At 52.3% G+C, this 23191-nt stretch overlaps 1 protein-coding gene across 2 annotated transcripts in view; it reads left to right on the top strand.

The window, feature by feature from the left end:
• Positions 1-23191, top strand: part of TG (thyroglobulin) — a 224048-nt gene that overhangs the window by 50069 nt on the left and 150788 nt on the right. For both annotated transcript variants that reach the window (XM_021088574.2, NM_001168418.2), the window contains 5 exon segments: positions 319-434; positions 4086-4194; positions 9611-9802; positions 14634-14798; positions 22252-22317. In XM_021088574.2, coding sequence (XP_020944233.2) covers positions 319-434; positions 4086-4194; positions 9611-9802; positions 14634-14798; positions 22252-22317 — 648 coding nt within the window.

Below are 23191 nucleotides of genomic sequence, written 5' to 3'. Positions count from 1 at the left end.
ACGAGGCTCTGCCAAAGGTTAGGGAGCAGGACTGAAGGACGTTCGCGCCTTGTAGAGCTGCTGGTCCAGGTCAGGAGATGAGGCTGTCTGTGTCAGTGGTGAGGCCAGAGGAGGGTGGTAACAACTACCAGTTATTGAGTGTTTATCTTTACGAGCGTTGTCTCACAATCCTCCAATCATCCATGAAGCGTCACTGTGACCCCTGTTACAGACGAGTGTGTGTGTGCGTGTGTTTGGGGCAGGGAGTAGGGGTTTGTATCCGCTGGTTCTCAGCATCTCCTGGGAGACAGATGGGTGACTGTCCCGTGGTGCTTGCAGACTGTGCCCGGGACGAGGCCTGCAGCTTCCTCACAGTGTCCCTGGAGGGCTCGGAGGGCTCCTGTGATTTCTATGCTTGGACAAGTGACAACATTGCCTGCACGTCCTCCGGTCAGGTGAGTGATGGCAGCCACATGGCGGTTCTGTCTCTTGTCCATCCTGCGTCAGACACACCCTGATTGGACCCACACCAGTCTGATCAGGCGATGGGAGGAGATTGCCAGCAGCTGGGCCCACAGTGCCCCTGGGTCTTCAAAGCGATGGCACTCTGGGGGATTGGCGCTGCAGTGGACGAGTGATGGTTCAGGAAGAGGCTGGCATAGGGACTTCATCTGAGCAGCACCATTTCCTAACCAGTCAGTTAGAAGAGGATTTCAACCCTGAGCTCTGCCTCCTGTCCCCCAGCGGCTTCTCTCACTGGGCAGCTTGGGCCAGTGGACATGCTGGGACACCGGCCAGAACCCTGACTACCCTCTGACTCTCAGACTCCAGCAGCCCTTCCCATTGTGGAAATAAGACTGTATTATGGCTTAAAAAGGAAAAAAGTTAAATACGAGTTAGACCCACATGAGATGACTCTTTCTGCAGGTCACAGCTGGTAGAGTATCGGCAGTTTCATTGTTACCATGAGTTACGACAGAGGGGGAGGAAGCGAAAAGCAATTCTCCTAACTTCCTGACTCCTCAGCACATGCAAATCTCCATTTTCACGCTGTCGTTTTTTATGGATTAGAACATTTGGAACATGTCTTTGCACTTATAAGCATCTTTTTGTTAGTTTACATGCTAATATTTTAAAATACATAATCTTGATTTTCTTACGTAGTAATTATCTTCCTGTATCTAAAAAAACGAGCCTTGTTCTTTTTAATGGCTGCCTACTAATCCATTCTGTGGATTGTACCTACGTCATTTCACATTTAAGGGCGTGTGGATTTGCTAGCAGTTTCGCATCAGCACCAACACTGCTGCCTTACATGCCCTTTGCCTGGGGCCCAGGGCTGGCACGTGCGTGCATATTCATAAGCGACATCCCAAAAACAGCGTGGAAAGTGCATCTCTGAATTTTGGGACTCAGGCTGGGGCCGGGAGCTGCAGGTTCTCAAGGAGGGCAGGGAGGGGTCTTGGATCCAGTTTCAGCCCCAGCATCTTGGGGCAGGGGACCACGTGCAGGTTCCTTAAACTCAGTTTCCTCTCTGGAAGCGGGAGTCTTTAGCTCGCAGGAGTCGAGAGGCTGACCCGAACACCCTGTGGAGTGTTGAGGACGCGTCCGCTTCTTTGAGTTGAGGATTAAAGTGCTCCGAGGAGGAGGATGGTGCCTTCGTTTGCTTTTGCCATCAAGATTTGGACCTGCCTTAAGATATACCCAGGGGACAGGTGTGATCCCTGGCCCAGGAGCTTCCGTATGCCATAGGCGTGGCCAAAAAAAAAAAAAAAAAAGAGTTTGGGTGCAGTGGGTTAAGGATCTGGCATTGTCACTGCAGCAACTTGGGTTGCTGCTGTGGTGTGGGTTCGATCCCTGGCCAGGAATTTCCAGAAATTTAAACCAAACATCAGTCGGGAGAAAGAGGAAGGGGGCAGGGGGTGGGGAAATGGGCCTAGGCTGGGGACCTTCAGCAAGAACTCGCCACCATGGACTCATTAAGGCCAGGCCTGCGCTCCTGGTCTCGGTGTCACCTCCCTGTCCTGGGACGGTGAAGACCAGCAGGCCCCAGGTGCTGCTCCTCATCTTGGCTGGTCCATGGCAAGTGATCCTGCTAACGGGACACCACCGTCCAGACCTCTCTCAGTTCCTTTGTGGTCCAGGGGTCTGAGGGTACCCTGAGGGTCTGTGACAGTGGCTCCCTGGGGGACTGTCAAGTCCTAGGGACTCCTGATGTAAGGACAGTCCACTCTCTCCCTAAGGGGTCAGAATCAGCTTACAGAATGAATAACAACACAAAAACGGCTGACACCCGCTGAGGGCTTCCTAAACCGCTGGCACTTCGATGAGCAAACAGATCAGATGATTGGTCCTCTGATCCTCTGCTGACAGCTGTTTGTTCAGTAAGGGTGGATTTCGGTCCATGAGAAATCCAACACTTCTTTTATTATTTTTTTCTTTCTAGGGCCATACCTGCAGCATGTGGAGGTTCAGAGCTACAAGCTGCTGGCCTACACCACAGCCACAGCCACACCAGACCTGAACTATGTCTGCAAGCTACACCACAGCTCGTGGCAACACCGGATCCTTAACCCACTGAGCTGGGCCAGGGATTGAACCTGTGTCCTCATGGATCCTAGTCAGGTTCATTACCACTGAGTCACAGTGGGAACTCCCTCTTTTCTTTTTTAAGCCGAAAGAGGAATGATCTCTAACTCCAGCTCAGTCAGAGACACCCTCTCACAGGAAGAGTCATTAGGAGGGAGCTCTGGGTTCAAGCCCCAGCCCCGCTACTTGCTTGTTGCTCTTTAGTCCCCTGGTTCCTCAGAGGCCCCGTTAAATATGGGGTAATAATGGCATCCCCATCAGAGGGTGGTTGGGAAGTCACATGTGTAAGAGTTCACAGGGCGTTTCTGTCACAGAGGAGATACCCCATGACCTTTCTCACAGTTGTCACCATTGCTGTGAGTGTGTGACCCACTCGTCAGGTTGGCGGGAATTCCGTCCCAACCATGCGTAAGGCTCCTCTCGGGGCGGGGCCCTGTAGGACCCCTGAGCAGGAGGGACCCGGCCACACGGCCCAGAGCTGCAGCCTCAGTCCCAGGCGCTGCCTTTGGGCCGTAGGGCCTGGACCAGGCTTGGGGTGGGGAACGGACTCCTGCCCCAGGTTTGGGGGTCAGCCCGCCAGGTGCTCCCCCCAGCCCCGGCAGAGCCTGACTGCAGACAGGCCCAGGGCTCCTGTAACCTGGGAGGGGAAACTCAGTCCTCCTCAGCCTGCAGGAACCTTCCCCCCAAAGGCCCCTCCTCCCTCCCAGACCAGCACCTGCTCAATGAGTTCAGGGTTTTCAAACAGCAGGGAGAGCCATTGCCTTCAGAGAGCCTTTGTTGCGGCCTCCCCCTCCAAAAATTCCCGGAGTTAAACTGGGAAACTCCAAGTGGGGCAGCTTTGAGGGAGAGGGCAAGATACGAGAAACAAAACACCCGTGGGTACAGATCGACCTCACCTCGCCCACGCCTCGAGACTGCGGAAATACAGATCAGAGAGAGTGAGGGGGGCCGAGTCTTTAGAAGTGTGACCTCCTCATTTCCAAGCGAAAGAAGCTTCCTCTGATCCTCCCCGCACATAAGACGGGTGAAAAACAACGTCTTCCACAAGCTGGGCCCTGAGTCTCTCTCCCTCCTCCCACACCCCCCTTCCCATAACCCACAGTCCCTGAGAACCACCGGACCTACGTCATCAAAACAACCATGAGATTTCAGGTCTCCATCTCTGCTGCTTCCTCCACTTAAAATCCCCCTTCTCTTGTTTCCATCTGACAAACTCTTAGACATCAGAACCCCACCCAGATTCACTTTTTCTGGGAAAATTTTCTAGTTCCCCCTTTTCAATAGCATTAATCACTGCTTCTTTGAGAGTAGCTATCTCGTCTTTTATGACAGGTGTCTTTGCAGCTACTAACACTCTGGGCTGGGAGTTCCTGTTTACATGTCTGTGTGCCCCAAATAGAGAGGAATCTTCTCTTCCCGGCCTCTGTACCCCCCTGCCTAGTTCTGATTAGAGTTTGATCAATGGCAGTGTCTGTCAGATATCCCAGGATGATAACACAGCCTCCTTCCACCTTCAGGAGGAAGACGCATTGGGGACCTCGAAAGCCACCAGCTTGGGAAGTCTCACGTGCCAGGTCAAAGTGAGACCCGGGGATGGAGTCGCTCCAGCTGTGTACCTGAAAAAGGGTAGGTCAATGAGCTGGACGGCTCCAGGCCTCAGTGGTTTAACTCCTTCAGTGTTTGGAGCTACTTTCCCGCAGGGTGGGTCGAGAGGGGCCACACTGCCCCAGCCCAAGGAACCAGGAGGCCCATCCTGCAGGTGAGGAGCCGAGGTGCGCGGCAGACACAAAGGCTGCGGACCAAAGCCAGCTGAGGCCAGACCTTGTGCCCCGAGCAACTTCACAGGGCTGCCTGTAATGTGGGGGTGTCTCCAAAAGGGATGGGGTCCTCCTCCTCCCTCTCCCTTTGCTCTCTGCCTTCCCCGAAGCTGCCAGATCTTGTCATGGGCAGTCCAGACCTCCAAGCCCGTGCCTCTCCCCGCCCTGCGCGCAGGACCCTCTCCCACTGCAGTGCACCTGCGCATCACCTGGGGGCGGGGCCGGGGAGACTGCAGTGCGCATGCGCATCACCTGGGGGCGGGGCTGGAGAGACTGAGACGCCAAGGCAGCAAATCAGGTTAGGTCAGAGATTGAGCCTTTGAAGTGGCCTGGCGGGGCTGCCACAGCTGCGGGTTTCTGGACCACATTTTGAGTAGCAACGGTGTCTGGCATTTTGTAGCTTACAGCTCTCTTCCCCCGGCGCCTTTTCATTCCACCCTCCCTGAGATTCTTGGAAAAAGGGGAAAATTGGATCATAATGCTTGTTTTACAGATGAGGCAACTGAGGCTCCCAGAGATCAAGAAAGTTGCCCTAAGTCATATTGCTGGTAAATTGGGGAGCTAGGCTTCACAGAGGGAGACAGCGACATGTCTTGGTCCCTTATGGCATGTGCAGGAGACCCAGTGACGCTCTCCCACGGCCAGCACGCTTCTGACCTGTCTGTCAGGGCCAGGAGAGGTGACAGCTCTGCAGGGTCCTGAGCCTGGTGCCGCGACTAAGCTTTCCCGTGAGCTGGGACGTCCTCCTAGTCCCTGCTCTCTGGGCCCTTGTTTCCCACGGTGGAGCTGCGGGGGGCAGGGAGCCTCCTAGGTGGGTAGGCCCCAGCTCTGCCTCCAGGAGCTGTGTGAGCTGTGGGATCCTGAGCCAGTGTGAGCTGTGTGAGCTGTGGGATCCTGAGCCAGTGTGAGCTGTGTGAGCTGTGGGATCCTGAGCTAGTGTGAGCTGTGTGATCCCGAACAAGGTCCTTGGCATCGTGGGCTTCCGTGATTCCGTTAGTCACGGAGTCACAGGCAAACCGAGGCTGTCGGAAGGTGCGAACGAAGTGACACACGCTGTGCTTTTGGAACAGTGTAGGGCAGGTGCTAAAGGACCAGTGCGGCAGGGGGCTCTCCGATCCTTTTCACTCTTGCTGGAGAGTTTCCGATGACCCAAAGCTATGACTATGGACCAGAGGACAGGCGCGGCAGCCTGACTGGGGACTTGGGGGTTGGAATGAAGGTGGCAGGCATGGCAGTCCCCTAGGTCCCCAGCTCAGGGAAGGGGGCCTGGCTCCCAGCATCTCTGGACTCCCGGCAGCAATGCAGAAGACACCTCTGCCCAGGCCCAGTGCCCGGGCTGACCTGGGGAGCAGGCTTAGGCCACTGCAGGGACGAACGCCTGTGTATTTTTGTCTCTGATCCTTCTTTTGCCAAATATCTCCATCCTGTCTTGAATGAGCGATCCCCTGAGAGAATGGAGTCCAGCCAAGCTGGGTTTTCTCTGATCTCTGGCCAGAGTTGTAGAATTTCTGCCCCAGGGTTTATTCCAATTATTTTTACTACTTGTTTTTAAAAATGACAGAATACCGAGGTTATATTCTGAAAAGGAAAACCAAAATAAATAACTCCTCCCCAAAATGTTCTTTAAAATCATGCTTTGGCCTTTTATCACATTTTTAATAATTGTGATTGTATTTCTTGTAAAGTGTTTGTTATTTTTTCCTCCTCGTCTCCTGAAAGTTTGTACTTTGGGGGAAAATCGCAAGGGAAATTCTGAAGCTTCTTTGCTGCCAGACTAAACCAAAGGCAGGACTGTGCTTTGCTTTTTGTTTTGTTTTGCCTTTTATATTTTTCAAACAGAAAATGCACAGACTCAGCCATTCCAGATCTTGGTGTAATGGAAAAAGAAGGAGGATTGGGATTTAGTGGATCTGGCTTCAGACTCCCACCCCTTCAAGTACTAGCTCTATCTTTGATCAGGAATGACTTCTTTATTTTCCTTTCTGTGAAATGGGGATAAAATGCCAGCGCTGAGGGGGAAAGGACATAGTTTCTGAAAGTCTCCTTCACGGTCCGTGGGACCGAGGAAGTAGACAGCACGTTCATCCACCTGCCTGACCTTAGGTGACCTGGATGACGTGACAGCTTGATGTCTCCAGGACCATCCTCTGTTCATATCCACTTAAAGTCCATGGCCTTGACCTTAGAGGAGGAGCCATAGGGTATTTCAGAATCTAAAGTAGTCAGTGCCTGAAGATCTTTGGTTTTTTGTTTTTGTTTTCATAGAGATTTCTAGCTCTCACTTCACAGGTGCAGTCTAGAAAGAGGAAGCGTCCAGGTAGAACCTGGGACTTCAGGTGTGACCTCCTCCAGCTCGGGTAGAGCTCCCCTCCCAGACCTGGTCCATCGTCTAGGACTCCATTTGGGTCAGCCCATCATGGAGCATCTTATACCTGGTCACCAAGTACCTCTGATAGGATATGCACGTGGCCAGGCACTGTGGATGCAGTTATGATCTAAACAGAGTCACTGGTTGATAAAGGAGTTGGTCCAGAGATAAGAGTACTTCAGAGGATGATATGCGCTTTGATGAAAATGAAACGGGACATTGGGATAAAGATGGATGTGGGCTACCTAGAAAAGCCAAATTCTCAGAGAAGCACCCAGAACAGTGGTTCCTAGGGCCTGGGGGAGGTGGGGGAGCTGGTGTCGAATGGGGCCTGAGCTTCAGTGGGAAGGATGAGACAATTCTGGAGGTGGGTGGGGGTGATGGCTGCACAGCATCTTGAATGGTCTCCATGCTGCTGAAGCCTTGTACACTCAAAAATGGTTACAGTGGTCAATCAGTTGTTGGGTGTATTTTCTGACAATTGAAAAGGGAAAAGGAAGGTGGACATGAAGCTGCTTTGCCAGGAGCTTCAGAGAAGGGGTTGGGACTGAGGGTGAGGAGGATCCCTCCTGCCTAGACCTCAGGGCGGGTGGTCCTCTGGGCGGGGCTGTGGGGAGGAAGCCCAGGGGGCTGAGACATGACTCTGGCGTCCCAAGTGGTCCTGTGCAGTAGAGCTTCCTGCAGGGAGGGAAACGTCCCATAAATCTCTGTGCTCTCAAGTGACAGCCAGTAGCCGCATGTGACCAAAGAACACGTGGAATGTGGCCATTGCCACATGAACTCCCGCGAACTGAAATTGCTATATGCGTCGTCACGTGGCTGTGATGACTGCACCTGACAGCAGGGAATCACAGCTGCCGGGGGCACGTCGCTGTTGCAGGTGGCTTAATTGTAGGGTGAAGGATGACAGAGCCTTCGCAGAGGCACAGACGGAAGCTAAGAGAAATCAAGGGAGGGAGGAGAATCCTAAGGGGGACGGGTCCTTTAAGATAAGCGGGGCTTTGGTGGGGAACAGGCAGGGCTTTCGCCTGGTGCAGGGCGGTCAGGCTGAAAGGGATGAGTGAGCCGGTGCTGGCAGGCCGAAGATGCTGGCTTTTTGGAGACCTGTCATACATCCTCTAAGCCCCGGGCTCATCACTCAGCCTTTAAACGTACAGCGTATCTTTTTAACTGCTCAGCATCCGTGAGGATTACATACCATCAACCCTGCTTACAGACGGGGAAGCTGAGGACTAAGAATTCGATTGCCAGGGGTGCTGTGGAGCTTTGCACGAAGATCCGTCTGCCTCTGAAGCCTGCACACTTGGCTCCTACACCCAAGGTCTCCACCACCTTTAGGCGCATGAGCCAATTCAGACCCGGTGACCCGCTGAGCCACTGGGAGGTCAGGTTGGCCGAGAGAACAGTGTTCTCTATGCCGCTGATCAGCCGTGTCAGCCTGAGCCGGACTGTTCACTTGTCAGACTCTCTTTCCTCAAATGTCAAATGCATAAAATAATAGGACAGACATTTTGGCTATAGTGCAACACACACACACATTTATAGATATTATATGTAAATAATATAACATATATGTAGCATACATAATATATATGTATATGTCACTGAAAAATCTCATATTTGCAAAAGGATACTCTCGAAACAACAGGGCTTATGGGAAAACTAGAGTTAGGGACAGGCAAAACGCAAACCATGCCACTTCTAGCCTAAGGACGGACAAAAATAATAACAATGCTGTTTAAAATGTGAGCAGAATTTTTTTTAAAAGACACGTTAAATCCATCACAAACCACTGCTTCAGGAAATGTGAAGGGCAGAGCAGCTTGCCAAGAGAGGGTGCAAGGAGGGTTGAGGATGCTGAGCTGTAGGACCAGATATGTAAAGAGAAGGGAGAATCGTGGTGGTCACTTTGAAGACAGAGCCACTAGCCACTCGGAGGCCAGAGGAAGCAGGTGGGCTGATGGGCATCGGGTGGTCCTGTGTTTCTGCAGCTTGCGGCCTTCAGATGCATTTGTTAAGTGCTGTGTTGGCCTGTGGTTTGGTGGCATCAGGCGGTGACATGCCGGGGAAACTGCAGATCAACCAGTGCAACCCCAGCATTGCAGCAGCCGAGCTGCCCGTGTTCAAACCACTTTGCATTACAGAAACACGCATGAGGGGGTATAGCTCAGTGGTAGAGCATTTGACTGTGGAAACACACATGATAGCAGAGCAGGCTGAACCTAACTCAAGAGCAATGAACTTGAAGTGAGATCATCTAGGTAAAGCCTCCGTCCTGTGTCTGGGATCTAGTCAGAGCTCAATCAGTATTTGCTGCTGATAATAAAAATAGGTAGTTCCCATCGTGGCTCAGTGGTAACAAACCTGACTAGTATCCATGAGGATGTGGGTTCAATCCCCGGCCTCGCTCAGTGGGTTAAGGATCTGGTGTGTCGTGAGCTGTAGTGTAGGTCACAGATGCGACTCGGATCCTGGGTTGCTGTGGCTGTGGTGTAGGCCAGCAGCTGTAGCTCCAATTTGACCCCTAGCCTGGGAACCTCCATGTACCACAGGTGCACACCTAAAAAAGCAAAAAAAGAAAAAAAAATCACAAAAGCCAATTCTCCACACCTCCCCTTCAGCCCCTCAAAGGTATGGTGGGCATCTGTCCAGGTCTGCTGACTTGGGCCCATAGCTTTGGCCGGCTACATGCTCTTCACACACAGGAGTTCCAGAAGTTTCATGGTGCAGAGAGCACCGGCTGAAGGCACTCTGCACCTGGCATGATCAGAGGATCCACTCTCAGATGCCCAGCACACTCTGCTCAACTTGGCATTGTTTGGAGATCTTAAGAATTTTTTTTCCTGCTTTTTCCCAGGCCAAGAATTTGCCACAATTGGTCAGAAACGCTTCGAACAAACTGGTTTCCAAAACGCGCTCTCTGGACTGTACAGCCCCGTCGTGTTCTCGGCCTCGGGAGCCAGTCTGACTGAGGCCCACCTCTTCTGTCTCCTTGCCTGTGACCGAGATTCCTGTTGCGATGGCTTCATCCTCACACAAGTCCAAGGAGGTAACGTGACAGTGACAGCTGGGCCTCCCTCTTCCACGACCTGTGGTCTCCAAGTTTGGGGAAGGCGAGGGCTGTGAAAGCCAGGATGCTCAACTGGACGCGGCCGAGGGAGCTGCAGGCCCGGCGAGCCCCCCTCACCGAGCAGGTGATAGTCACACCCGCAAAGTCAGGGACATACTTGGACCCTTCCAGCAGGTCACCTACCAAAGGGCCGCTTCACATGGTCATCCTGCATTTTTCCTTCCTGCTGCCTCCATTGTACAGACTGAGAAACTGAGGCTCGGAATTTAAACCAGCTGCTCCTCATCACCCAGCTCATGACACAGGCACATGGTGATGGGGCTAAGGTTTGAGCCCAGCAGCATCTCCCTGCCACTTCTGTCTGAAGCCTGGGTGGCCATACTGGCTCTAAAATGTTAGTTCCTTCCCGTCACCCATGACCATGCACTCTGATTATTGAGTGGGCACCTGCTGTATGCCAGCTCCTGTGATCCAGAGGCCTGGAATTTTCAGTTCTCTCTCAATAGTGGGGAGGGACTTCTGTTTATAAGAACAAATCCATGCCCTTGGCTCTGTAGCCTGGTGCTTGAGAAGGACTTAGGTCAGATGGACCTGGGTTCTGGTTGGACTCTGTTGCTTTCTGGCTGTGCAGTCTTGGACAAGGTGCTTAGACTAAGTTGTAGTTCTCTTCTTCATGAAAGAGAGAGAGTGATAGTCCTATTTAACCTCTTGCTATAAAGATACTGGGTGTGTGGAGTTCTCACTGTGGCTCAGTAGGTTAAGAGCGTTACATAGTGTCTGTGAGGATGCAGATCCGATCCCTGGTTTCACTCAGTGGGTTTAGGATCCGGCATTGCTGTGAAGTGCAGTGTAAGTTGCAGACAAGGCTCAGATCCTGCGTTGCTGTGGCTGTGGTCTAGGCTGGCAGCTGCAGCTCTGATTTAACCCCCTAGCCTGGCAATCTCCATATGCTGCAGGTATGGCCCTAAAAAGACAAAACAGGAGTTCCTATCGTGGCACAGCAGAAGCGAATCTGACTAGGAACCATGAGGTTGTGGGTTCAATCCCTGGCCTTGCTCAGTAAGCGAAGGATCTGGTGTTGCCGTGAGCTGTGGTGTAGGTCGTAGACGCGGCTCGGATACTGAATTGCTGTGGCTGTGGCGCAGGCCGGCAACAACAGCTCTGATTCGACCCCTAGCCTGGGAACCTCCGTATGCTGCGGGACTGGCCCTGAAAAAAAAAAGATAAAAAACCAAAGCAAAAAAAAAAAAAAAAAAAAAGACAAAACAAACAAAAAACAAATTGAAGGTTTTTAGCAACCCTGCATCAAGCACGTCTATCGGTGCCATTTTTCCAGCAACATTTGCTCATTTCTTGTCTCAGTGTCAAATATTTCAGACTTTTCCATCATTATCACATTCCTTACGATGATCTGTGATCTTTGACGTCGCAGTTGTGAACAGATCACCACTTGCTGAAGGCTCCCATGATGCTCAGCCTGTTTTAGCAGTGTTTTTAAGTTACGGTACAGACCTTGTGTCCTTAGATGTGGCGCTGTGCTTACACACTTGGCAGACTGCAGGGTAGTGTGAACACAACTTTTATAGGCACTGGGAAAGCCCCAAATCCGTGTGACTCACTCTTGCGATATTGGCTTTGTTGGGGTGGCTCTGGAAGCAGACGCACACCAGCTCTGAGGGGTGTCTGTCCGTGTCTTTCTGTGTGTCTGTATTTAGGAGCATTTCGATTCAAATCCCAGGGCCCTTTTGCCTTCTTCAAAGTGAAGTCTCCTCCGAGGACACCGTCCCTGCCCCAGATGTCGGAATCCTCCCCAGACCCTAGGGTTTTTCAGGTTGGACAGGTTGATTTCATTCCTCTTAGGATCACATGTGGAATAGTTATTTTGTCCCATGGAGCAGAAAGCAGAAATGTTCTTCCAGGACATTTCGGGCGAGCCGCTTGCCTGCCCTCCCCTCCCCGTGTAACCTGCCATCTGTGCCTTACGTTGAGCCGAACCCACAGCTCGCAAGCCCGCCAGTTAAGCGTCTCTTCGAGACACACATAAAACATCAGGCAGATGTTTTTCCCAGTCTTGCCTGGTGGGCAGACCTGGAGTTTTAACTGATGAAGCTTTGTCTGGATCTGCCAATGGCCAGGGACAGACTCCCACGGCATCCTTTTCCTGCCGTCTGGAAAGTCACTTCGTTTCTGGTAGAGGCCCCTCCCGGCAACCGCCACCCTCCCGCAGGGCTCCAGCCCCTCCTCCTCCAACCCCGAAAAGGCTTTGTTTCCACTGATAATGAGTAATGAAAATGCATGAGGCTGCTGCATTTCGTGAGCGTACTTGTACCTCAGCAGGTAGTTGAGGCCACTTGGAAGTGGGGCTCAGGGGCACTCGTGGGGCCCGAGGCTCCCGGGAGTGTAACTGAAGCCAGCTGACAGGATCAGCAAAGTGGCTTCTCATCTCGGGCTGGCGCCACCTCTCAGGCACCTGGAGTTCTCGTCCTCCCTTGAGCATCCGTGAAGGAAGAAGGCTACCTGCGTCTCTCTCCCCGCCTCTCGTTTCATCCCGTGGTTCCGTTCTGTGGCTCGTGGAAGGGGCAGCCGCGGAACTCAAGAGGAGGTCTGGGGTCTGGGCAGGCTCTTCGGCACCTCTGCCGCCCTGGGCTCGGGCTCCGGCCAGGCCGGGGGAGGCCCTCTTGGCCTCTGGTCCTTCCTCTAGGGCTGAGCAGTCAGACAGCCATTCTCCCTCTCCGTGTCTCCACTGCCCCATCTGCGAAATGATCAGGTCTAACTGGGTCAGGGATTCCAGAGCCAGGCTCTGCGCTAGAATCATCTGAGGTGCCATTCACAATCTCTGAGTTCCAGCTGCCACCCCCACCCCCACCCCGCTCACGAGCTGTCAAATCAGAGCCTCTGTGGTTGGTGCTGAGAAACAAGCATGTTCAAAACTCTGTTTCTGACATAATCGGCCCAAGAACCGCGGGTTGAGAACCACCACTTTAGTGGGTCTCTAAGGCGGCTTCTCACCACAGAGATGCTAACGGTGATAGTGATGATGAGGCTTTTTATTTTATTTTATTTTATTTTTTGTCTTTTGAAGGCCGCACCCACGGCATATGGAAGTTCCCAGGCTAGGGGTCTAATCCGAGCTGTAGCCCCTGGCCTACCCCACAGCCGCAGCAATGCCAGATCCAAGCCGCATCTGCCACCTACACCACAGCTCATGGCAACGCCGGATCCTGAACCCACTGACGAGGCCAGGGATCGAACCTGAAACCTCATGGTTCCCAGTCAGATTCGCCTCCCCTGCGCCACAGCAGGAACTCCTGATGAGGCTTTTTAACTATTCAGGTTAAAAGTGGGACAAGAGAAAGCCCAAATGTCAGGTTCATAAGCAAGACATCCACAAGTCATCTACTTTGGGGAAATTTTAGTGAGAGAAATCTGAAGCTTATCTGAATTTTACATAAATTAGGGTAAGGAAGGGAGCAGTAGCTGGGAGGTGATATGTTTCCTTTTTCTCCCCCCTCCAGGAGTATCCGAGCCACTATACTGCCTAACAGGGTTACGTATCCAAATGATACAGGAATTATTTAATTTCAGGACCTTGGTAAATTTGGGTAATGTCCTTACCTTACAGGAGGCTGTTTCCCCATCAGTGAGGTGGAGATAATATTGTAATAAGAATTAAGGGGATTGGAGTTCCTGCTGTGGCTCAGCGGTAATGACCCAAGTAGCATCCATGAGGACCCAGGTCTGATCCCTGGCTTCACTCAGTGGGTGAACGATCCGGTGTTGCTGTGAGCTGCAGTGTAGGTTGCAGAAGTGACTCAGATCCCAAGTTGCTGTGGCTGTGGTGTAGGCCGGCAGCTGCAGATCCAATTTGACCCCTAGCCTGGGAACTTCCATTTGCCACAAGTGAGGCCCTAACAAGCAAATAAAAAAAAGAAAAAAAAGAAAAAAAAATTAAGCGATTAATGTCTTCACAGGCAGTGACACTTCATAGGCATCCAAAATATTCGAGGTATCTGTATTTACACACCACTTTGAAATTGCCATCAAATTCAGTTAGCTTGGAGGCCTTTCTACAACTAAATAAAGTCATCATATTAGGGCAGCCTTTTAACAATTCAGAGTTAGAAGATATATTCAAGACAAAATAGTCCAACACCTCCCAACCACCAAATCTAATAGTAGCTTTCTCTCTATTTATCCGGGGGATGTGGGCACACAGCTGTGGTTTGGCTACATCCAGAGACAAGAAGCTCATTCCTCACAAGGAAGCTTGTGCCATGGTACAAAAACTCCTGGCTTTTAATAGTCCCTTACTTTCAATCTAAATACTCCTTCCAGATTGATTGATTGAGAGTGAGTGTGTGGGTGGGTGTGTGTATGTGTGTGTGTATGAGAGTGGGGGCGGGGAAGGAGGGGCGGTGGCGGGGGAGAGAGAGAGACGGAGGGAGGGAGAGAGACCACTCTTTATTTCCTTGAAGCCTCAAAAAGATGGAAAATGGAGACAGAGGATTCTGGCAGAAGGACCCCTGGTGGCATCGGAGATGACCCTACTGCTGACCCCATGAAGAAGGGCTGTACGGGGGGAGGAGAGGGTCACAGGCCTGGGGTCCCCTTAGGAGTTTGCCCGTGAGACAACTGCAGGACCGTCAGGGAAGGATAACCAGGCTCCCGAGGTCCGGTGTCCCTGTCCGCTCCCGAGGGGTTGCTGCCTGTCCAATCCCACCAGCCTCTTGGGCACAGACGCGGCAGGTCTCCAAAGGGGCTCTGCTTGTCCCCAGCACATCGACCGCCCCTCCCTCTCGTGACTCTGCAGGTCCCATCATCTGTGGGTTGCTGAGCTCCCCTGACGTCCTGCTTTGCCATGTCAGAGACTGGAGGGACCCTTCTGAAGCCCAGGCTGATGCCACGTGTCCTGGGGTGACTTACGACCAGGACAGCCGCCAGGGGACGCTGCGTCTGGGAGGCCAGGAGTTCAAGAGTAAGTCTCGGCCTTCTAGCTCTGTGTGTTGCTTCACTGTCATTGTCCACACCAGCAAGGCGTGCTGCTCTGCTGTGCGTCCTCCCCGTAGCCTGGGGTTCCGTCTGCCTCTGGGTTGGGCTGAGTGAGAGCTGGTGTTGACCAGAAAGAGTAGGGGAGGAACTGAGCCGAGGTCAAGGGAGCCGTGTGGTTGGTCTCTCGAAGGTGATCCCCTAAGGGCTGGCGGAGACCAGGTCCTGCCTCCCAGAGAAGTTTCCGGGCCCTTCTTCACAGTGTACAGCAGCTCTTGGGAGTCTCATGGCACAGAGCTCGATGTCACCTCCTCCGAGAGCCCGCCCTGATTACCCAGAGAGCTTATTGCCTCCTCCTCTGCGGGGCTTTGCACACACTCCATGCCTTGCTCTTAGGCAGAGGGCTGTCCCCCAAACTGTGCCTTTTTCTGGCTGCTCACCAGCTCAGCTGAGAGTTTGCTCGTGGTGTTGCATCCCAGCTTTGGACACCAGCTGCGTGGCCTCGAGCAAGCCAGTGGATATCTTCAGGCCTAATTGCTAGTGGGGTAATGACCGTTCCCCTCTCACTGGGTTGCTTTGAAGATGAAAGGAGAGGTTGAATGATAATAGTAGTGACAGAAATGTCTGTTACATCATCACACTCACTAGGAGCCAGGCGCCACTCCAAGGTCTTGGCCTGTTCTTTTTTTCCTTATTAGGGCCGTGCCTGTGGCATGTAGCAGTTCCTAGGCTAAGGGTTGCAGGTCTTGACCTTTCTAACTCACGGATCCTTGACGGGATGCTTGAGGGAGGCTCTAATATTATCATTATCCCCATTTTACAGCTGAAGAAATGGAGGCACACGAGGTGAGGTCTTCTCAAGGTCTCAGAGTTTCTAAGGAGATGGGCTGGGACCTTAAAGCAGGCATCCTGGCTCCAAAGTGAGCTTCTTAACTGCTTCCCTATGTTGGCACTTACAGATGTTGCCTGTGGAGAACTTAGCACACATAGTGTTGCTGTTAGATGGTGCTATCATTCTCATTGAGGAATGTCATTGTTGGAGTCCCCACCGTGTCTCAACAGTAACAAACCCGACTAGTATCCATGAGATTTCGGGTTCAACCCCTGGCCTTGCTCAGTGGGTTAAGGATCCAGTGTTGCCATGAGCTGTGGTGTAGGTCAAAGATGCAGCTTGGGTCTGGTGTTGCTGTGGCTGTGGCTGTGGCCGGCAGCTGCAGATCCAATTTGACCCCTAGCCTAGGAAACTCCATGTGTAGCAAGTTCGGCCTAAAAAGCAAAAAAAAAAAAAAAAAAAGAAAGAAAAAAAATCTGTCATTTTTTTTTTGTTAAATTTTTAAGAACTGGATTTATTATATAACACACAGTAAGAGCTGTGTCTTATTAATTTCTGGATTCACACCATGGAGCATAAAACCTGGCATGGAGAATATACATAGTATGTGTGAAGTGCCTGTTTACCAAAGCCTGGAAAAAGTATTGTGGAATTTGGTGGAATTCCATGAGGATTAGTTTCTTTTGGGGTGAATAAAATCAAATAACTTATTTATATGATGGGTGGTAAACATATGGTATCCATTACTCTGAGAGGTAGCCCCGGGGGAAAACTAGCATTTGAAGAAGGACATACGATCCATTCACGGGCAATAAATCCAGAATGAATTGCTTAACACAGAGCACGTGCTTGGGTCGTGCCCAAGACATGAAGACTGTGCCCTCGTCTGGTCTCCTGGAGAAGGAGTGATTACCAAAGCCTTTTCTTTCTCTTTTTTTTTTTTTTAATTTATTATAGTCGATTTACAATGTTCTGTCAGTTTCTACCCTACTGCAAAGTGACCCACTTATACATTTAAACACATTCTTTTTTTCACATTATCCTCCATCATGTTCCATCACAAGTGCTGTACCGCAGGATCTCATTGCTTATCCACTCCAAATGCAATAGTTTGCATCTACTAGTCCCAAACTCCCAGTTCCAAAGCCTTTTCAAGTTTTCTTTTTCAGTGTCCTGTGTGTGTATGTGTGTGTCTATTTTGGGGCGAGGGCAAAGCCTTGAGAAGGGAAAATCCTTTGTTGGGGTATCTCAGGCAGCCTGAGGTGTATGCCTGATGTTCAAAATTGAAGGTTGTCCCCAACACTGACTGATCAGGAGTCCACCCCCAATTGAGGCAAGAGGGCAGAAATCTTTCCTTTCCACACGAAGAGGTCAGGGTTACTTAAGTTCTTACTAAAGTGTGAGTAGCTGATAAAAACCTTTCCTAATGGAAAGTACTGCTGGAGGAGTCCGAGTACCTGAACAACGGAAGGAGACCTGGCGGGATGCATTAGGTGCATGCGGGAGGGCGCTAGGATGACAAGGACCTACTCTGTCCCTCCCTTTCCTTCCACTGAGAAAATGGTTAGACGGTCCTTAAAACTCAGACTGGGAGCGGCCCTCGGGATTCGAATCCCAGGGTGAGTGCTTCCTGGCTGTACGACCTCCCCGCGCGGTGCTCTTTCCAGTTGTAAGATGAGGATAAGGATGACCTCTGACACGCAGGGATGTTGGAAGGATTAGAGGAGAAATGCAGGCGAAGAGCTCGATGTAGTGCCTGAGCGAGGTGGGTCCCCAGCAGATACTAGAGATCACCGGGCAATGGTTTGCATTTAAACTACTAGAGTTGGGAGTTCCTGTGGTGACTCAGAGGAAACAAATCTGACTAGCATCCATGAGGATGCAGGTTCGATCCTTGGCCTCGATTGGTGGGTTAAGGATCTGGTGTTGCCCTGAGCTGTGGTGTAGGTTGTAGACACGGCCTGGATCCTGAGTTGCTGTGGCTGTGGTGTCGGCCAGTGGCTACAGCTCTGATTGGACCCCTAGCCTGGGAACCTCCATGTGCTGCGGGTGCAGCCCTAAAACGAGCAAACAAACAAAAATACTGGCCTTGGATCCTGCTTCCCCACCCCTCCACCCCCAGTTCCATGACCTTGTCAAAGTACTTAAGCCCCCTGAGCCTCACGGTTTTTGTCTGCAAACTGGGGACGTTGCTTAATGCCTTGTGTAATGCAGAGCTATAATGCTGTCCAGGCTGCAGCTTAAGGTACTGTTTTCTGAACCCTAAGTCCCTGGTCCTCCACCTGCACATCTGGCGGAGGCGCTCTGTAGGCCGACGGGTCTGGACCCCTGCTTTTACTGACCAGTTCACTACCACTGAGCCACAGCAGGAGCCCCAGTGGGCCTCCTATTTGCCCATCCTAGCAGCTGATGGAGGATCAGAGGCCACAGAATGGCCTTCTGCATGTCTCTCCTCTTTTGTTGAGCCAGCCAATCCTTTCCTGGTCCTCGCGCGTTTAGCGCAGACTTCTCTTAGCCCCGAGAAATAAGCCCCAATCAAACATCCCTATGGATCACCTGGAAGTCATTTGATCCGTGCTTCTCACTGGCCGGGAGGTTTCCCTTTCCTGTCACTAGATTTATGGGTAACCCTTGTGCCTGGGTTGACTCAAGTGTGTCTCAGTAGAGGAGTCCACTCAGGGGCTGTGGCTCCCACCTTTCCAGTGGGCATCTCAGGAAGTGTTCAGCTATTTGGGGTTGGCTGGGTTGATCTTCTTGTTTCCAAGAAAAAGACCTGGGAAGCTCTGGGACTGCACGTGCCTCATTTGTGACAGTGTCTTTTCGTGCAAACAAATACACACCCAGACAGATTAGATGTTCCCTAATGCCCATAGGGATTTAAAATTTGATAGGAAAACAAGTCTGGGCAGAAATCCTCTTGGGTTTATTCTAAATCCCAAAGGCTTCATGATGTTGAGTGATGGCGTGGCTCAGCCGTTGGCTGGTGTTCCCTCCCTAGGAGTCTGTTTCATACCAGGGACTGTCATTATCTCGGGGTGCTGGGGGCAAGATGGAGGGACTTAGATGGCATATGTAATGCCCACTCACCAGCTGCATCTGGAGTGGATGTATGATGGGTCCCTACACGCAGGAAGGCCCTATGGCTCTTTACAGTAGCTCTCATTAGCACGAAGCAGAGCCTGAGGCGAGGATTCAAGAGTAGGTTTAGGTTTAAGTAGAGACACAGAGACGTGATCCAGAGAAGAAAAGATGGCCAATAAAAGTTGGACTCTGAAACCTGGGTTTTCCAGCTTGGGATTCTGCCTACTTCCAGGTTTCGGAGTTAAATGAATCACCCCAGATGCAGCACGTGATCTCCGAAGAAGTGGCCTGGAGTCAATTAAGACCCCACGGCCCCCCATCAACCCTCAAGAATCAGGCTCCATGCCAAGCACCTCCCACCCCACCCCACCCCTCCCCGCCAAATGTCTGTGTGTTCCTGCAGCCTTGGTTACAGAGAGCAGATGACACGAGTCAGGGGCTGAAGGCCTGTTTGTGTGACAGGGACCTTCTAGCTCAGTGAGCGAGGAAGGCACGGAGCAGACGTCTGGCATTAGCCAGAGGGAGGAGGAAGAGGGTCTGCTCTGTCTCAGGTACCTTCTCACGGTCAGCAGTACTGAGCTGGCACAGTTTGGGGGTTGGAGTGGAGCTTCAGAAGTCTGCACTAGGAAGGCAGGTCTGTGCTTTCTTGTGCTTGGGCAGCTGAGGCTCTGCGTTTGCCTGGTAGCCTCTGGAAATCATCGATGGCTCTGTTTTCCTCATCCTTTCCTCCTTGTGTTCCTTACTGGGCTGAACCAGCTGCTTCAGTGGCGGGGATTTTGCTGGGTGCGGGTCACATAAAGAGGAGGAAGGCCCAGTTCTGAACCTCTGGAAGCTCCCAGCACGTTAAGGAGCTGGACAGTTGGAGTCACGTGTGAGGTTAAAGATAGAAGCATTTGTTTAGCACTGTGCAAATCCAGAAGAGGGGCGCAGGACCCAGCCAGAGGCCGTGTTCAGGGCAGCCTTCTGGAAGGAGGTGATTCTTAAAGACTGAGTAGCAATTAACCAGGCGAAGAGAACAAGGATTCTAGGCAGAGAGAAGAAAAATCCATGCCACGATGCAGAGGCCTGCAGGCATTGAATGCACCTGCGAAGATGGGTGGGTGCCTTGGAGACAGGGCTGGGGGTGAGGCTGCTCAGACGGTCAAGAAGTGGACCTCAGGAAAGTAAAAGCTGAAATCTTGCAGGATTGGAGGTAGGTTTGCCTTTAAGGAGAAGTACCCCAGGGGCTGTACTATGTCTGAGGGAGGGGAGGGAACCAAGGGGCTATGGGAAAGTCTAATGAGGTGGGGAGATGGGCTGAGGGCTCAGAGGAGGGTGGACTTAAACAGTTTAGGAACGAGCCTGGTTGGGTGTGAAGATGGATGCCCAGGAAGGAGTCGAGGATGACTGGGAGGCTGGCAAAGAGGGTGGGGCCGTGGCCTGGTTTAGAAGGCGTAGGAGGAGATGAGTTTGGATGTAGGTGGGGGTGGGAGATGATAAAGATAAGAGGTGAATGGCACTATTATCCCTTTTTATTATTTTGGCCGCACCTGTGGCATAAGGAGGGGCCAGGGATCAAACCTGAGCCACAGCAGCCACTCAAGTCACTGCAGTGACAACGCCGGATCTTCAGCCCCGCTCTGCCGCAGAAGTCGGCCACATTCCCTCTTTTAGCTTAGTGTTGGTCTGTGCCTTCCTCTGGGGACTTGGTGATTGTTGTAGTCATGAAAACCACCCAGGGGTGAATAACCTCCCTGTGGCCACGTACAAAGACGCCTCCCACGACGTAACAGTCTCTGTGGATACTAGTCGGGTGACCCTCTGGATCCGCCAAGGCGCTCAACCTTCACGTGCTGAATTTAACCGCATTGCATTGGATTGAGTTGTGCTGAAATGCACAGAAACCAAGGGCGAGGTTAAGACTCACCATGTTTCCCAGGCTGGAAGGCCCAGGGCTCCGTTGCCTTGAAAGGGACGAGTGGCTCAGCAGGCCCGGTCCCCATCACAGCTGAGTGCCTTCTGAGCCAGACATCTGCACACGACCTGTGTGGAACACCCCCTTTTCTCTGAGCCATGGGGGCACGGGTGACTTCCTCCCCCTCTGTGCAGAGCTGCTCCCGCACCCAGGCACGTCAGGATGTCCTGGATGAAGTGAAAGGCTCCCCGGCGGCTCTCCCCAGTCACAAAGGGGACGGCCGAGTGGGGGCGGCCCGCCCGCAGAATTCCCAGAGGATTCCTATTCCTGGAAAGGGGCAAGAACGGAGACAGGCCCTGAGATGCGTGGCGGCCCAGGCTCTCGCTGTGCAGCGTTCCCCAGGGGAGCCTGGGTCTGCAGCAGTCATTGGCTTGACGCTTAGATCTGAGAGCAAACAAGCGTCCTGCAGATAAGCTGTCATTCCGCCCACGTTTCCAGGCTAACAGAGCATCATACTGCGTGGCCCAAATGCTTTCGAAAATTTTACCTAACGTACGTCTGTGTTAACCACAGATTAAAATAGGTCTCCGTCTCTATCGTTTCTAAGAGTCACTCTGCCACATAGACTTGGGTGTAAAAATCTTTTAGCGCAGCAGAAGCGAATCCGACTAGGAACCATGAGGTTGCGGATTCGATCCCTGGCCTCGCTCAGTGGGTTAAGGATGGGGTGTTGCCATGAGCTGTGGTGTAGGTCGCAGACGCGGCTCGGATCCTGCGTTGCTGTGGTTGGGGCGTAGTGCGGCTGTGGTGTAGGCTGGCAGCTATAGCTCCGATTTGACCCCTCGCCTGAGAACCTTCATATGCCGTGGGTGCGGCCCTACAAAGCAAAAAAATAAATAAATAAAATTTAAAAATAAAAATAAAAAATAGCTAAATCCTCTCATTTCACTTGTGACAAAGTTCAGCGTGCCCTGGCCTGACCATCGCAGTAAGCAAGTGTTATCATGAGGAGGTAGTGACAACAGAAGACAAACTAAGCAGAGGGCCCCTGCTGTGGATGGATGTCATAGGGAGACACCGTGTGGTCCCCTCTGTCGTGTCGGATAAGCCCCCGAATTTCGAGATCTAAGTATAGGTCTCACGGTGAACCTGGGGTGTGGGGGTACGTGCTTGGAAACAGGCCGTGCATTCCTAGGTCAAGATTTCTGAACGGGTAACTCGCCTCATGGACACCAGCAGGGTCCTCCTGATTTTGGGGTGGGGGGTGGCTACCAGAGCATAGAGGCCACCTGGACCTAAGGACCATTGAACAGTCTCTATTAACTGCAAAGCCCTTGGTGACAAAGAAGTGACTCACCGCCCAGTATGATCCGGGTTGGGTCAGTGGAAAGACGGAGAACTGCTTGGGCCCAAGATGGCATCAGTTACGCTAACAGCTCTACTTTGGCCAGCTCTGGATTTGTGCCAGGAGCTGGCAGAGAGCTCTGAGAAACTTCGGGGACGCTCCTTGTGTGGGAAATGGAGTTCTCAGGCCCAAGAGGGGCCAGCGTCAGGAGGTGAGGCAGTGCGGTCGTGGTGGGTCTCCGGTAGGAGCAAGCACACTCCAACTCATACAAATAAACATCTTCTTTGCAGGTCTGACACCACGGGAAGGAGCTCGGGACACCTTTACCAGTTTCCAGCAGGTTTATCTCTGGAAAGGTAAGCTCTGTGGCTGAGGGGGTTGAGCCGGGCGTGGACCACAGGTGACTGCCTGGCCCCGCCTCTCACCCGCAGGGCACTGGGCGCCCCAGAGAGAAAATGTAGATTTACTTTCCATGTGAGCGCTCAGCGGGGACCGAAGGGCCCCAGCTGTCATCAGATAAGATACCAAAGTGTAAGACAAAAGTGAAAAGTGTGGAAACTTAAGAAAGGGTGGACGAAGTAAGCACTGGGCGATCAAGTTCACTGACCACAGGCTGCCCTTGTTAGTAGGACGGGAGCTCTGAGCCTCTGCCAGCGACGGGAGGCATTTCTCCAAGTGGACTCGGCCCCCGGGGCCCGCCTCCCTGAGGCTCTGGGTGAGGGGATGGGACCCCGGGCGGGTGTGCCCTGGACCCCAGCATAGAGGTGATGTGACTGTAGGTGCGTGGAACAGGTCAGGCTCAGATGAAATGCACGTTTGGCGTCTCCTTTCTGCTTTGTTTGCCCTCATTTGCGTTTAATGACCTTGTGGCTTGTGATGACCTTGAGCTTGTGGCTACAAAGAGCCAGGGCCTCTGAAAGGCGTGTGGGAGGAGCCCAGCGTGGTGAGGGGTGTGAGCGAGGCATGGCCTTGACCTGGAAGGGGCTCCAGCCAGGGGGGAGGCAAGATCCCCCACCACTGTGTCACTTCCTCTTCCCACGATCCGTCCTCACTGACCCCTAGACCCCTGAGAGGTAGGACTGGTGACCCGATTCTGTACCTGTGCAACGGTGAGAGAGTGCAGAGTGTGGACTGAGGGTGACTGGGTATGAATTCTGGTTCCATCACCTCCCACCTGTGTGTGTGGTAATGTGTCACACCCATGTGTACCCTTGAACACATAGGTAACAG

Source organism: Sus scrofa, chromosome 4 (genome assembly GCF_054392235.1).
Source record: "Sus scrofa isolate SSC_HxYL_T2T_F1_AM1 chromosome 4, Sscrofa_HxYL_maternal_Yorkshire_Landrace_v2.0, whole genome shotgun sequence".
Taxonomy (NCBI): Eukaryota; Metazoa; Chordata; class Mammalia; order Artiodactyla; family Suidae; genus Sus; species Sus scrofa.
This window is presented reverse-complemented; position numbering and strand designations above follow the sequence as displayed.